Below are 15841 nucleotides of genomic sequence, written 5' to 3'. Positions count from 1 at the left end.
TAATTTATTGATTATCAGAAGCCAGCCAGGTTATTATGCCACTGAGTCATTAAAATCATGAGTAAATGTATAAGAACTTTTGTTTTTCACAAAGATGCAGCGACAACAAGAGATGCATGGTGAATAAGTCATTGCTATAGTAACTAAACTGTGACCCCTGTTTGGCCCTACTTGACCCTGCTGAGAAAAAGTGGCTGTTGAAGAAACAGACACGGAGCCAATGACCGCATGCCCCCTGTCTTCTCTCCTGTAGAGCTCAGAGGCCGTTGTCCAATGGCTGAGCGATTTTCAGCTGCAGGTCTACGCTCCAAACTTCCTGGGCGCTGGGTATGACTTGCCCACCATTAGCCGAATGACCCCGGAGGTAAGGCAACTGACCCCTGACCCCTGAACCCCAGAGAGGTCACAAGCACCTCCAAGGACCACAATGGAAATAAGTCGGCACGACTTTGATTTGTGCTGTCCTTGATGTTTTCAAGATGCATGTATATCCTTTCCTTTTAAAAAAAAATATCTCCAGTGAGCACAATTAAACCGCTCAACCAATCTGATGTCAGCTTTCCTTTCTCACCTCTTGCAACACCTGTTTAAAACCTGATTTCCCTTTTCTCCTCTCACCTTTTACCTGGTAATGTCCTTCCTCTCCCTCTGACCCAAGAAATGTTTTAAATGTCACCACTGCACTGCCACACTTGGAGGTAGTCTGAAATCCGAACATTAAAATTTACTAAAAACATTATTGTCATGCCCGTCATAAAGCTGTAGTTTAAGGTTGTGATTGAAATTAACTCAAAATATTAAACGACTTGAGTGGATCCAAAATGTACAAAAAAAAGCATCCCATTACCACTCTGGCAAGTTGCTGGATTTGTGGGGGACTAAGTTTAGTTTACCTTAAAAAATAAATAAATAAAGTATAAATGTGTATGGTTCTATGAGTTGGATAAGAGAATCAATAACGCTCTTGCAAATTCATGTCGATCTTCTCATCTAGTTCTCAGGAGACATAATTCCCAAATTGTCGAGCCATTCCTTTAAAAAGTAAACATGATCAATATCCACAGTCTGTGTTTTTAAAACTGAAATCCTAATTAATTAATATATGTAATAAACTGTGTAAAGCAACATCAAAATAATGTCTAGAGGATATATTTGAATGTGCACCCTCAGTTTTGAAGCATATTAAGCATACTCTATATTGCTATTAACATAAAAATAAACATCATAATTGAATGAAATGACGCTCTACATTGTGAAAGTTGCCTATCGCCGCACCTATACTTCCATCAAATGCCTAAAGTAAAATGTTTTGGTCTTCCGGAAAATACACTTCGATTTTATATCGTGGGGTTGATGAGAGCCAGGAGACGCAACGTACACTCTTGCTGTATTTCCACGTACTATTTTGAATATAGCAACATGCAGTACTTTGAGTGTCCAGATGGTGAACTCAAAAGGGTAAAAAAAAAAAAAACAACAACAACATAGTTTGGAACGCTGGACACTTTTCACCCTCAATGGCCGGCATCGTGGCAACGTAGTGGGAAGGGAGGGATCATTCATCTATTTTCAAACTGTTGTGGAACGCAGCACTACACCATTGCAAATTGTAAATGTCCACGCAGAAGTGTTTAGTTTTCACCAAGTACCTCTATACTGCTGAAGCCATCAGTATATTTATTGTGCGTGTGAAAGACGGGGCACCAAAACACGTTACATTTTTGGGGAAAATAGCCAAGCAAAACCTGACAAATACGTTGGCAGATGATGCATTCAAATTTGTGCAGAACAACATTGAGACATTAACCTGTTGAAATTCATGCTCTACACACGTAAGTGTACTAACATTCAAGTGTACTACATGTCGTGAACTTACAGAGATATGCAAATTGAAACACAGCAACAGTTGAGTCCCATGGCTCTCATCAACCCCACAATATAAAACCCTAGATAGCAACTGTCTGTTTGTCTGTGCAGGAAGAGACACCTGAATCTGTACAGGTGTCAAGTGGCAGGTAAAGAAAGGCAGGCACATATCTCCTAATAATATGATCATTAATCTTTGGAGTTGGCGGGGAGATAAAAGAAAATGTCATTCAGGTGGCCATGAACATGATGAGACATGAATCATGCTGTTGGATGTGTTTGTTTGCCGATGTTTGCAAAATGGTACCCATGAAACCTGTATACAGGAAGCTTACTGGATTTCATGGTTATGTCCCCTTGTGGTCTAAAAATGATTCATGCTGCTTAAAGTGATGTCATTGGGGTTCTCATTTAAAAGTTTTAACAAGAAACCTGTATTTAAAACTTCAGGTGTGAATTTTTAAAGAATTAGAATGAGCTCTGCTTGCGGTACAGGAGAGAAAAGCAGGCATTCATACCCGCTGGCGATTTAGAATCACTAATTGACCGGACACGCATGTTTTTGGATGGTGGGAGGAAGATGGAGAAAACCCAGAACCTTCCTGCTGTGCTAACACTGCATCACCATGCCACCCTCAACATAATGTGATAAATTTAAAAAAAAACTTAAATATTAAAAGAAAAAATACTGTTAAATGTCATATGATAGGATTTCTACATTACCAAATAAAGACATTTCATTTATTTTACCATCACTTCCTTTGATTCTCCAGTTGAACCCAGTGCAGCTAAACACATACAAAAATAAACTGTGTGAATCTACTGTATATAGTAGATGCATAAATATATCCACTCAACCTCCTGACCCTCTGCCCACCTTCAACACTGCTGCTGCTGCTGCTGCTGCTGCTGGCTGCTCTCAGGAACCACACTGATGCTCTGCCACATTCTCCAACGTACAAATAATTTAATGCATTTATAAATTATTTGTATGTTTACGCACACTATGTGAATGCTGAAGGGGGTCGGAGTTGCACAGACTTAAAATGGCTTTGGGTATCAGAGATGTGTCAGAGAATCAAGGCCTATTCTACTGTTATACAACCAAATGTGTGTGTGTGTGTGTGTGTGTGTGTGTGTGTGTGTGTGTGTGTGTGTGTGTGTGTGTGTGTGTGTGTGTGTGTATGTATGTGTGACAGGTCTGTAAATGTGTGTCCTTGTGTGTCCATCACAACTACCAATGAATTCCACAGAAGCAAAATGAATGTGGCACTGTAATCTGTTCCAGATGAAACTAGAGTCCATGATTTTTAATTCACTTCCTTGTGTTGAAGTATGACCATGTTTACTTGTTACAAACATGATGAGAAACATACCAGCAAGCTGAAGGATATTATGAAGAAACGAGCTGATTTTAGATGCTTCCTTTCACTGCTTTTGTTTTGCTTTTCCTATGATTTTGAGACATTTGCATCTCTGCTCTTTTCTCCTCAACTGGCAGGAGCTTTCATCAGATGTCACGCTGTCTCTTGTGTTGCAAGATTTTCTTTGTGTGTGTGCGTGTGCGTGTGTGTGTGTGTGTGTGTGTGTGTGTGTGTGTGTGTGTGTGTGTGTGTGTGTGTGTGTGTGTGTGTGTGTGTGAGAGAGAGAGAGAGAGAGAGAGAGAGAGAGAGAGAGAGAGAGACAAAGAGAGAGACTGCTGGGCTCTTGGGGAGATTTTCTAGCACTTTGTGGAAGAAAAGGCCGGAACATGTCACTGTTGTATGTTACTTACATGTGTATGTTTGCTCGTGCGTGTAGGACCTGACGGCTATTGGAATAACTAAACCCGGTCACAGGAAGAAGATGACATCAGAGATTAACAAGCTAAGTGTCACAGAGTGGCTGCCTGATCACAAACCTGTGAGTGAAACTCTCTCTCTCTCTCTCAAACACACACACACACACACACACACACACACACACACACACACACACACACACACACACACACACACACACACACACACACATAACCTTTCCTGGTATAGTGTCTGTTGTCATGTTAAGAACTATTAGTGCTATTTTGCTACCAGTGTTAGTGGTGGTCTCCTTGATCCAACCTGACTGGTGCTGCTGAGCCCGGTGAACAGTCATGTTTCTGCTGTTCCTATAGGCCAATCTGGGAGAGTGGCTGTCTGCTATTGGTCTAAGCCAGTACTACCAGGTGTTAGTGCAGAACGGCTACGAGAACATCGAATTCATCACGGACATCACCTGGGAGGACCTTCAGGAAATAGGCATCACCAAACTGGGTGAGACACACACATGTACTGTAAACACATCAATGCATTTTTTCCATTACAACATATGACCCCCCCACCCCCACCCTTGGGGTCTGATAGTTACAGTATCAGGTACAAAGAAATGTCTACTAATGGCCATCACCATGGATATTTTATACTGTGGTAAAGGATATCTTCTACTACTTTAGGTCTTTGCAAACTTAATAAGCTACTTTTCTGAGCCCAGAGTTAGACATTTACATTTACGATAGGAGTTCAAAATAATCTTAATGGGGTGAAGAGACATGCTGTAAAGTCAACTCCATATGTCAATAAATAATGTTTGTTAAATAATTCAATTTGAGAATGGAAAATAGTATCTACAAACATATACCTACCTTTTTTATCAGTTTATTTTTCATCTCCTATTTTTCTGTGGTACAACACATGGATAATTTAGCTGGGGCTAGGTCGCTATCTGAAAAAGGCAAGTATATATTGTAACTGTGGTGTTTATGGTAAGATAGCTTCTGTAGCTATACAGTAACTTTTTCAGGATTTCTTTGTCAGTGTTTACAGGCTGAGGGAAGATCTGCATACAGTATACAATAATAATAGAAATATAGAAAATGAATAGTCACTGAATTTAATTTCTTCTTATGGTCTTGTCGATGTTGTAGGCCATCAGAAGAAGCTGATGCTGGCGGTGAAGCGGCTGGCTGAAATGCAACGAGGTTCAGATGGGCGGGGCTCCCTGAGGAAGAAGCCCCCACCAATCGCACAGCAGCAGGAAGTTATGTTGATGGACAGCCCGCCCCCAGACGGTGAGCGAACAGGTGATAGTTTGATAATGACAACCTCTTCAGGAGCTTTAACTGCTGTATCTAATGACATGTCAAACATTCTCCCTCAAAGTTTTGTTTCTCTATTAAGTCTGTCATGACCTCTTAAGATGAATATTTATATTAATTTGATTTCTTTCTCTCTTTTCAGAGGTCATGTCTCCAAAAATGAGCACCTTCCAGGACAGCGAGTTGAGCACCGAGCTACAGAGTGCCATGATCCAGCCAGGTCAGGAGGTCAAAGTTCAGCGAACACGCACCCTCAGCAAAGACCATGATGAGGTGATGACTGGAGGAGGAGGAGGTGGTGGGCCACCGAAGAAGGAGGCGCGGACTATGAGGCAGCAGAGCAGCCAGGGGAGCAACACTTCCCACAGAGGCAGTGTATCTTCACAAGGAAAACACCGTCACTCCCATTCGCACTCCCAGCCTGCACCTCCCTACACACCCCCTCACACCCCTACCAAGACCCGGACCTCGTCTTCCTCCTCCGCCTCCTCCGTCCAGAGTACGGCGTCCCCACAGGCCAAGCCCAAGCCGCCACCCCAGTTCATCCAGGGGGAGCGACCTCAGTCACCACGCTCACACCCGCCTCAGTCTCCGACCCACCGCGGACCTCCGTGTCAGCATCAGCCTCAGCAACAGCCAACTCAAGTCCTGCCACAGCACCAGGCTCACCTTCAGCACCACCCACAGGCGCAGGTGATGGAGGTCAGAGAGAGCCAACAACCACAGGTCCCACTTCTCTGTCTGCCACCGGAGGCGGAGCTGGCGGAGGAAGAAGGAGCAGAACCCTCTGCTCTCCAGAAGAAACGTGCCCACAGCCTCAACCGGCATGCCGTCTCAGATGGAGAGTGTGACGAGAGGGCAGGAGGAGAAGGAGGAGGAGGAGGAAGAGGAGAAGGAGGAGGAGGAGGAGGAGGAGGAGGAGGAGGAGAGGAAGGAGAAGCAGAGGTAACGGTGGCTCAGGGCTCAGTCGCCGTGAGAGTGGACGGAGTCAAATACGCCACAGTGACGCACCGCGTCAGCCGCAGCCACTCCGTCCGCAATCAGGACAAGACCACCAACCGCACCCAGACGCTGTCCTTTGCCCTGCGTCAGAAGAAGAAAGGTCCGCCGCCACCGCCGCCCAAACGCTCCAGCTCTGCCATCTCCAGCTCCAACTCCAACCTGACGGAGGCCAATGCACAGCCGCACACGCTCGCCACCGCAGGAGGGATGTTGGACGTGCCTTACCACCAACAGCGGAGGGCCAGTGACCTGGGGGTGTCTGTGGAGGCAGCAGCTGTGGAGACGAACAGCGTGGGAAGTGTTCGCAGCATCGCCGCCATGTTAGAGTTGTCTTCGATCGGGGGCGGACCCAAAGGCATGGCGTTGCAGAAGAACTTCCTGCAGGTACCCTGTATACATTGCTTCCACATAATGTGTAACGCCAACATGTTGATGTACGCAGTAAACACATTCAACTTGGTTAACCAGTGGTATGGCTGTGTGTCAAACAGGTGGGGAAAACACGTGATGCCATCGGTCTGGACGGCGAGGTGGTGAACCGACGGCGGACCATCAGCGGACCCGTCACCGAGCTGGTGGCGGCTGCCAGGCGTGATCAGCCAAAACTCTCAGCTGTCCCCGCCTCCCCCGCCCAGCCTGAATCCTCCACCTCATCCTCACCTCCTACTGTTAACTCGTCCTCGCCTCCCCCTCCCTCCTCCCCCCACCCCAGCTCGGGAGGAAGCGGCAGCTCATTGGAGAACCTCCCGTTTGCAGAGGAGGGAAGTCTGACTATCCGCCGCCAGGGTCGAGGAGAAGGAGAAGGACAGGTAGCTATCTATATATGTTTGTCTGTCTGTCTATCTATCTATCTATCTATCTATCTATCTATCTATCTATCTATCTATCTATCTATCTATCTATCTATCTATCTATCTATCTACCTATCGTTCTACCTATCGTTCTATCTATCGTTCTATCTATCGTTCTATCGTATCTACACATTATTTATCTTTTTAATGTGCTAAAGTTAAATGTGCTCTAATGTGTTACAAATCCATAGTCAAGCTTCTGTGTTCTCTAAGCTTTATACGTCCTATCCATATATGTTTGTCATTGTTTTTTTTACTGTGCAACAATAACCTCTTATCACGAATGTATGAATTTTCCGTTAGTGTGTATTTTGTGTTTGTCTGCAGGGTGACAGCGAGGGTCCCCAGGGAGATGGCGGGTACACCCAAGAAGACATGTCCATGGTCGAAGGGACAGCTACCTTAAAGCGACGGCCCCGCAGCTCCAAGCCTCACCCCAACGGCTCCGACTTCACCCTCCAGGAGTCGTCCACCGTCAAACGACGGCCCAAGAGCCGCGACAAGGAGCCCGAGGGCTACGGCGACCTGGCAGCCAACGGAGAGCCAAACACCACGCAGCCGGTCCCGTACCAGAACGGCACAGCCACCGTCAAACGCCGCCCGGTGTCTGACGCTGGAGTGACGGAGCAGCCGCAACCTCAACCGCAACCACAACCGCAACTCCAACACCAACCTCAACCGCAACCCCAACCTCAACCTCAACCGCAACCGCAACCGCAACCACATCCCCAACATCAACCTCAGCCGCAGGTGACTGCCGCTCCTGCTCCTCGCAGGAACAGTTTGGATCAAGGAGCTCCGGTGGTGAATGAAGGAGGTCCAGTGAGGAAACCAAAACCTCCGGTCTCCCCGAAGCCTGTCGTGGCTCAGATAAAGAGGCAGGGAGGCCCTCAGAACAACCCACTGCCTGCCTGCAACAAGAGAGTCCCCCTGCCGGGTCCCGGGACGCCTGGAAGTCCAGGTACTCACGCTGTGTGATTGTGTGTCTTTATTTTAAAATTGTTCCAAAAGGTAGAACTAAAAGTCTGCTCCTCTGTTTGTACAATTCATCTTCATGACGTTCATCATCTCAGCCCTCTTTATGAAAGATGACCTGCACAAATAGTCCAACATGGAGCCCGTCAGTTCCAATGTCAGAGAAGTTCGGGAGCAAAGAGGTTCAGACACAATTGGACTACAACTTTGTTTAAAACGTATTGACTTCTTCAACCCTGTAAAGGTGTCAGTATGCTTGAAACCACCTTGTTTGCACAGCATGTCATCCAGTTACAAGGGAAGAATAAAGCCTGGGACGCACTTTGATTTACATTTCACCGTCCATGTTAACAGATTAGAGCCACACAGCTGCGTGAAACATGCGTGTTACATGCATGTCTCAATTGTTGACCGTGGTACAACATCTCAACTAAAGAATAGGCGTCTCGCCCACCCAGTAAAATTAGACAGAGAAAAGCTCTGTGATGTACTTTATAACCATAGCAATGTAGGCTCTCAATGATTTTGGTTACAACTCTTTACTTGTCAGAACTTGCTCAATGTAGGAAGATAAGGGCAGTAGCAGCGCTGCAGCAGACACACAAGTGAGCTGCAGCAGAACAAGCAAAGTATTCGTCACGCAACACACCATGCAGGCAGTGTGTCCAAGGATCTGTTCCCTTTTTGCAATGCTCAAAAAGTGACCCCAAATGGCACTCACTTTCCTTAATGGGAATTATGGGGTCGCACTGAAATAGTTGTATAGAAAAGGGGAAAAAAATAAAGGTTGAGAGAAGTTCAAATCCTGGCCAGCAGCCACGTGACGTGAGCGTGCTCGTTGGCTTGTCATTTCAGAGAGTTACAGAAATTGTTGGACGCGGATACCCTTATTCCAACATCTGAAAGTGATGCAGTTCAACGATCCGAAAAGCACTTCGATCAGATTACACGGACCTCTTTCGTGTCACGTTGACATAAAGCAAAGAGATACAGTATATTGGGATACAGATGTCAGCAAATTGAATGCCGCTTTGACATTTTGGAAGTCAAAGTCGGAATGTGCGTTTTTAAATCCATAAATTGTATCTGCGGAAGCCAGAAAAAGTGCTTCGCAAATTATTCATGGAGCCAATATTGATCATCAGCCCTCAACAATGAACCTCAGCAGATACATTATGGTCACTTTTGGTTATAACGCAATAAAATCATCCACACGCTTTTTATCTGGACAGTTGGTAAAGTAACTAATCAGTTTTCCAGGTTCACTTTTATTGAAATCCTGTTTTCAAGGCAGTGTTAAGGACACATGATGTGTGTTTCGGCTTTCATGACATCAGTATAAATGTGCTGACACTAAGTAATCCCCTCCTGCTCTATTCTCTCTCTGCAGTGGAAGGAAAGAAGATTCCTCCACCAGTCTCGCCCAAACCAGCGCCCCCGCCAACAGCACCCAAACCAGCCAAGCTCATCCACTCCCTGACCAGCCCCCCCTCCCCGACCCCGGCCCCCGCCCCAGCCAAGCAGCACCCCGCAGTGGCCCGACAGACCAGCTCACCCCCTTCTTTCCCCCCCTCCAACACTCCCAGCCCGCCCAACGTCAAGCCGACGAGCCCGTCCCCTCAGAGCCCCCACACCCCGCAGACCCCCACCACTCCCCAGACGCCCCAGACTCCCGCCACGCCCAGCCCCACCCCGGCCCCCGTCAAGCCACCCCGCTCCTCCATTGGGGGCGTGTCGGTTGACAGCGGGATGGCAGGGGTCGGGGTCCCGGCGCCAGTCACCACGACGCCGGACTTTGGCGTGGATCCTTTGGTGCATCAGAAGCTGGAGGAGACGAGCGCGTCGCTGGCTGCTGCTCTGCAGGCCGTGGAGGATAAGATACTACGGCAGGAGGAGTAAGGAGCACACACACACACACACACACACACACACACACACACACACACACACACATACATACAGATATAGTTAGAGATGCACCATCTATAGGAAACTCACTGTTGCTTCTTCATCCAAGAAGTGTTCTATTGGAAACACAAAAATGTCAATCTCAAAATGTCTACTTTCCTCCTCCCATTACAGTTATACAATAAATCGATCACGTTATTTTCCCTGAATATCCATATCTATATATACATTATGGTAGGAAATTACAAATTGAAATGAATGCAAAGTTTGTTAGCACACTAACATCCTCACAATGCTAACATGCTTTTGTCTATAGACGTATAATGTTTACCATGTTCATCATTTTAGCTTAGCACGATATCCTCATCTGGCTCGCGCTATACAGGAAGTAAAGTCGGTGATCCTCTGTTTTTACACCATGAGGTTGACATTTGTGGTTCTGAGTGATGCATCTCAGCAACAGTTTAATAGATTGACATGAACTTTTGCACAGTAGTCTGCATGAAATGGAAAGACTTTGGTTTTTAATAAGCACACTTATGGATTTTTGACTGAGACATGCCACTTTTGAACGTTGTTTTCAACAACATTTTTCTTTGATAACGATATATAAAGGAATCTTTATTTAAAAAATGACTACAAATTCTGCCCTTTAATCAAATTTTATAAGTTTATAACTGTTATTACTGCAAATGTGCAGTGCAAGAACAGAAAATGTGACGGGCATGGCAGCAGGAACTGATAGGGGGCGGGGCTTAGCAAAAAAAAAAGTTCAACCAAATCTTTACATTAGGTTTTGTAGTATTTCTATATGCTATAATCTTCTGCTTGTTGTGTGTGTGTGTGTGTGTGTGTGTGTGTGTGTGTGTGTGTGTGTGTGTGTGTGTGTGTGTGTGTGTGTGTGTGTACATTTCCAGCTCGGTGGCTGAGCAGAAGACCACGGTTAGCATCCTTGACGACATCGGCAGCATGTTCGACGACCTGGCCGACCAGCTGGATGCCATGTTGGAGTAACCGTGGAAACCAATCAGCGTGTCTCCATGGTAATGCTGCATCAGGAGTGACTCATGGCACAATGGGCAACACGCCTCTCTATCTCTCTCTATCGCTCGCCCCTCGTCTTCATCCTCCTCTCTCTGCCGTGCTCATATCCTCCTCCCGCCTCCCTGTCGTCCGTCCGTCCGTCTGTCGCTGCACTGGAAAAAAAAAAACTTTGACGCCTCTTCCTCTCTTCTCCCGTTGCCGATGATGACACCTATGATGGTGCAGCGCCGCAGGCCGGGACAGACAAACTAAGAGAGAGGAGAGGGGGGGGGGGGGAGGACCAAAACGAGTGATGGGGAGAGAAAATAGAGGAAAAAACACTGAAGAAGGAGAAATGAAGAAATGCAACAAAACGGAGGAGACTGCAATCAAAACGGGAGCTTTTAAGAACTCCACGTGGACTTTTGAAGCAAACAAATAAACAAAACTATTAGTGATTGAAAAACCAACTGTGTAATGAATCATAGTATGGTATGTGTACATTCTAAGCATGGAGAGTTTATATCTACTGAAAAAGTCCTGCATTAGCACAGTAATATATATAATATACTGATAAATATGAATCTCTAGCTCTTTGGTTTGATGTCTTGGTTCTGTGTGGAATGGTGACCTCTGGTGTTGTGACGATGTAAATGATTTGGTGGAATTTTTTTATCTGTGACCAAAACGACACTATTCAGCTCCTGATGTGTGTGTGTGTGTGTGTGTGTGTGTGTGTGTGTGTGTGTGTGTGTGTGTGTGTGTGTGTGTGTGTATGAGAGTTCATGGAATTTCAGGATAGAATTCGATTTCCTGTCCTGGCTGCATCTCTGTCACATCCTCATCATCACCCTGTAACACACACACACACACACACACACACACAGGAGAAGCACAATGATCCATGCAGCTGACTTGCACACACACACACACACACACACACACACACACACACACACACACACACACACACACACACACGCATGCACGGGAGCCTGCACAATATAAAATAAATTAGGGAGAAAGGAGATGAAGAAAACTGCAGTATGGCTACAGCAGGTTGTCTCGGGGATGAAGGAGGTCAGGTTTGGGAAACCTTTGGAAAAAAAGGAATTTAAGTGTAAGCGGGGGATTTCAGCGAGGTAAGGTAGAGGCGGCAGGGTTGGACAAGTCTTGGGGTCAAAGGTCAGATTGGTTCTCCCTTCGCACAGTACCAGGGTCAGGTCCGTGTGTCGGGAAAGGGAGAGAGAGCTTTAAATCTGTCAGAAAAAAATGCAGTTATGAAAAGAATTATGTCAATTTTTATTTTTTTTTTCTTCTTCTTTTTTTTTTACACTGATCAACAGAAAAAAAGATTCATAATCTCACCTCGGTTAATTATGTTCGATCTGGATTGAACTCTGCCAGCAAATGCTTCTACATTCTGGAAAACAGGCAGCAGGTTTTCCTCTAGCACCCCCCCCCCCCCCCGCTTCCCCCCCTTTTCTCTCTCCTCCTCCTCCTCCTCCGCCCCTCCCTCCCCCGCTACGCTTCCTGCTGGGGGAGGCTGTGTTCGTGATTATGGCGTTTAGTCAGATGGCCAGAAAGCTCAGCGTGGGTCTCCTCCAACCATAGAAGCTTCTTCCAGCTTCTTCCGCGTCCTCCGGTAAACGAGACCAGATTTCACATTCGGACTCTTTGTCGCTCTGACATGAAGCTGCATCTCTCCAGTCTGAGCCTCTGAAGTCTGTTCGGTACCTCGATGGTGTCCTTGTATCCATAATAATAAAGTGTATTTTTTAACAACAATTAGCAGAACCCCCCCCCCCCCCCACCCCCCCCCTCAATCCCACCAAATGAACCAACTTGCTGCAGCGGTATTTATTCAGGTGTGTCCTATTAAGGGCTTTTTTTTTTCTTTTTTTTTTTTTCTATCGATCAAACTGACAGTCGGACCGCTTTGATTCAGTGTGTTGACCCTAGAAGACACGGTGGTGCTGAATGCTTGTTTCCACGCACCGTCCTGTACACCGTCCTGTACACCGTCCTGTACACCGCGTGGAGCTCGTGCTTGTGTTGGGTGACGAAAGGTCAGACGTTGCTGTTTCGCTAAAACTGAGTCAGCTGCCCGCCTTGATTTAATGAATGTAACCGATTGCGGAAACAGTTGCTGAAAGATGACAGACTGGTGACATCTTGATGAGGTCAGCGTTTCGGCCCGGCACCTTTCAGGAATCCCACATTTTAACAAGGAAATTACAACACACTTCCCGAGACTCCCACAGACAACCCTTCTCTCTCTTCCCACACTCTCCCGACTGCCTACCCACTGTTGCCATGACAATCTACATCATCATCACCATTTTCATCTGCATCACCATGGTTACTTACAGTGTGTTGCCATGACAGTGTGTACATGAGATGGAAAAGAAAACAACAACGAAAAAAGTGTTAGGGTGGAATGAGCGAGGCTGAGGTCTGTGAGGCCGGATGGTTTGTTTCCGCGCGACGTCGAGCTCCAAAAAAACGGACCAGATATTTGGTGCAACACTCCGATGTTACAGTCGCACCTCGGCCCATTAAGAAAAATCTAGTTTTCACAGTCCCGCCTGCCGCAGCCACACTCCTTACATAAATCAATTCAGAGAATAGTTGTGGTATATAAATTATGATCACATAGAGATTATATATATGGATATTTGCAAAAAAAAAAAAAAAAAAAAGAATTACAAGAAGAAGTGTATTTATGATGTGTGTGTGTCATCCTGAAGACTATTTTTCAAAGTAAACAGATCTAATCTGAGTGTTGAATCAGTTTGCTTCTCCATGCTTAAGTGGTCCGAGCTGATGAATTATTGTAGGATACCATGTTGGGATATTTCCAGGAAGTCTTCTCTTTAAATCTTATTATTTTGTATTGTTTTTCTCTGTGTACATGTGTCCAGGTGTGGCAATGTGTATGATGCAAGCAATTCTTGTTGTTCAGTTTTATAATTTTTTTCTATAGTTTTGTGTTTTTTTTTTTCTTTTTTTCTTTGAAACATGTGCCTTGCTTTGTGATTTTGATCTGACTTCAATACAGTAGATGGGTACGTACTATTACCATATAAGGGGATCGCTCTCTTTTTTTTCCCGTCCGTTTTTCTTTGTCACTTCATACAGTGCTATAAAAATGATGATCAGATGTGATATTTGAGACACAAGCTCATCAGACTAAAAAGAAACCTCAAGTAAAATAGAAACTTCTCTATCTGACTCGACAGTTAGAAACGTACTTATTTCTATAAAGCCACTTCATGCTTCATAACTTCTGGGTCTCCCATGTTGAAGCGCCGGAAAAAATTCACCTTCCAGCCTGGAGTTAGACAAAAAAAAAAGTTAATGCCACGGTCATGTTTGTTGGCTGGACATGAAGATTAAATTAGACTTCATTAATCCCACAGTGGGGAAATTTAGTATGACGTCATATGCGACAGCTTCGTGTAAACACTGAAAACTGAAAAGAAAAGCCAGCAAGCTGACAAATTAACGTCGTGTTTTATTTGTACAAAAAGTCCTCTCATGATGTCCACCAGTTGAACTCACTTTAATAATTCAGTTAGATGAATGAAATTAAAAAGTTCAAGTGATGTGCTGTGTAGACATTTGTATCCAGACATTTTGGCGCGTAATAAATTCTGCTCTGCTAAATTAACCACCTGCTGCTATCAATCCTCTCATCTAACTCTCAGCAGGAAGCTGAACATCACAACATATCAAACTATTCTTTAAAACTCTGGAACACAGGCCTGTAATGTAATCCTCTAATCTATGGACCCCTGAACACCTGGAAAATGTGAAAACAAAACACTTCTCAAAATAACATGTAAGGTATCTTGTCATAACAAAAACAAATATATATTTTAGGACCTTCCGGGGCTCCATAATCGCCAGCTGTTACTGCACATGCAATAAATGTGTAGGTGCATTGGGGTTCTTTTCCAAACTTTAGGGACGCAAATCTATATTTTAATTGCGTTAAATCTGAAACTAAAATGTCCTCTAATAATAGAAACGTAATATTTCCAAGCAGAAAATCTGTGTGGCATCTTCCTCTGAGAGTGTTCTCTGCTGTGTGTTGCTTTTTGACCCCGTCACCGTCCTATCAAAGCAACGTCTTGCCTTTCCGCCTCCTTCCTCGCGTCTCATTTTGGTCATCTCTCATGTCGCAGGCATTATTTTTTTTTTAAGCGTGTTCAGGAGCTCGGGTGTTGGAGTCAGACTACAAAGATGAAATACTGCAGATGGTGAAAAAAAACACAAATGGTCAAATATATTGTGGAGCAAAAGTACTGTTCAGTTCTTCTTTCTTAACAAAAGATAAAGCCAAGCTGTTTTGATTTGATTTTCCGCCTGTGCTTATCTGAACGGACACCTGACCGGTGTCTCCTCTGCTCTGCAGTGACTGTATGCGAGTGCTTGACAGAGGCCATGTGTGTTATGTGTTGCTCTGCTATTGACTGTATGAAGTCTGTGTGTGGGTGAGAGCGTGTGTGTGTGTGTGTGTGTGTGTGTGTGTGTGCGTGTGTGAGTGTGTGTTGTAGTGACTGGACAGTGGTGTGCTTGCAGTGACTGCATCTTATGGCCATCTGCTCTGAATAAATAAATGTTCTATACAAACTTAACAGCCCGTTGTGTTATTGTGTCAAGTTTTCATTTCTACAGTTGTCCTGCAGGGGGCAGCACATAACCACATTAATACATGTATTTATGAAGCCTTTTTTTGTTGTTGTCTTAAACCAATTGGCACCACAGTTACCACTTATTTTTGTACCAAATGTGAACAGTTCAATATTCTCAGTCAAGAGTGGTTTCTTCTCACGTAACTCTTGGCAAGAAGGTGGAAATTATCCAAAATGTCAAACTATTCCTTTGAGTCATACATAGACTGAATCCAAAGATGGATGACACGTCACCACGTTCTCCCACCACAAAAGTTGTGAAGATACAACATTGTGTAAATGGGCGCTGCCATCTTGAGTCGGTGGCTTCATCTTCAACCAGAGTCTGCTCAGCAGTGTATTTTGATGTTTTAATATGTCCCACTTGTGGTAAAACAAACCAACTGATCCCAAACTTCCTA

The 15841-nt window shown here is 45.0% G+C and overlaps 1 protein-coding gene across 7 annotated transcripts in view; it reads left to right on the top strand.

The window, feature by feature from the left end:
- caskin1 (CASK interacting protein 1) overlaps positions 1–15383 on the top strand; it is a 111380-nt gene extending 95997 nt beyond the window's left edge. For 4 of the 7 annotated variants that reach the window (XM_069149835.1, XM_069149841.1, XM_069149838.1 and 1 more), the window contains 9 exons: positions 254–364; positions 3667–3768; positions 4022–4160; positions 4811–4966; positions 5124–6367; positions 6475–6792; positions 7138–7795; positions 9200–9704; positions 10635–15383. In XM_069149835.1, coding sequence (XP_069005936.1) covers positions 254–364; positions 3667–3768; positions 4022–4160; positions 4811–4966; positions 5124–6367; positions 6475–6792; positions 7138–7795; positions 9200–9704; positions 10635–10731 — 3330 coding nt within the window. In that variant the 3' untranslated portion in view covers positions 10732–15383. The remainder of the gene's footprint in view (positions 1–253; positions 365–3666; positions 3769–4021; positions 4161–4810; positions 4967–5123; positions 6368–6474; positions 6793–7137; positions 7796–9199; positions 9705–10634) is intronic. The other 3 variants (XM_069149836.1, XM_069149837.1, XM_069149839.1) reach the window with 3 other exon arrangements.
- The last annotated feature ends 458 nt before the right edge of the window (positions 15384–15841 follow it).

The sequence above is a fragment of the Embiotoca jacksoni genome, unplaced genomic scaffold, assembly GCF_022577435.1.
Source record: "Embiotoca jacksoni isolate LCO1_2020_lvr unplaced genomic scaffold, fEmbJac1.0.p SCAF_15, whole genome shotgun sequence".
Lineage (NCBI taxonomy): Eukaryota > Metazoa > Chordata > Actinopteri > Embiotocidae > Embiotoca > Embiotoca jacksoni.
This window is presented reverse-complemented; position numbering and strand designations above follow the sequence as displayed.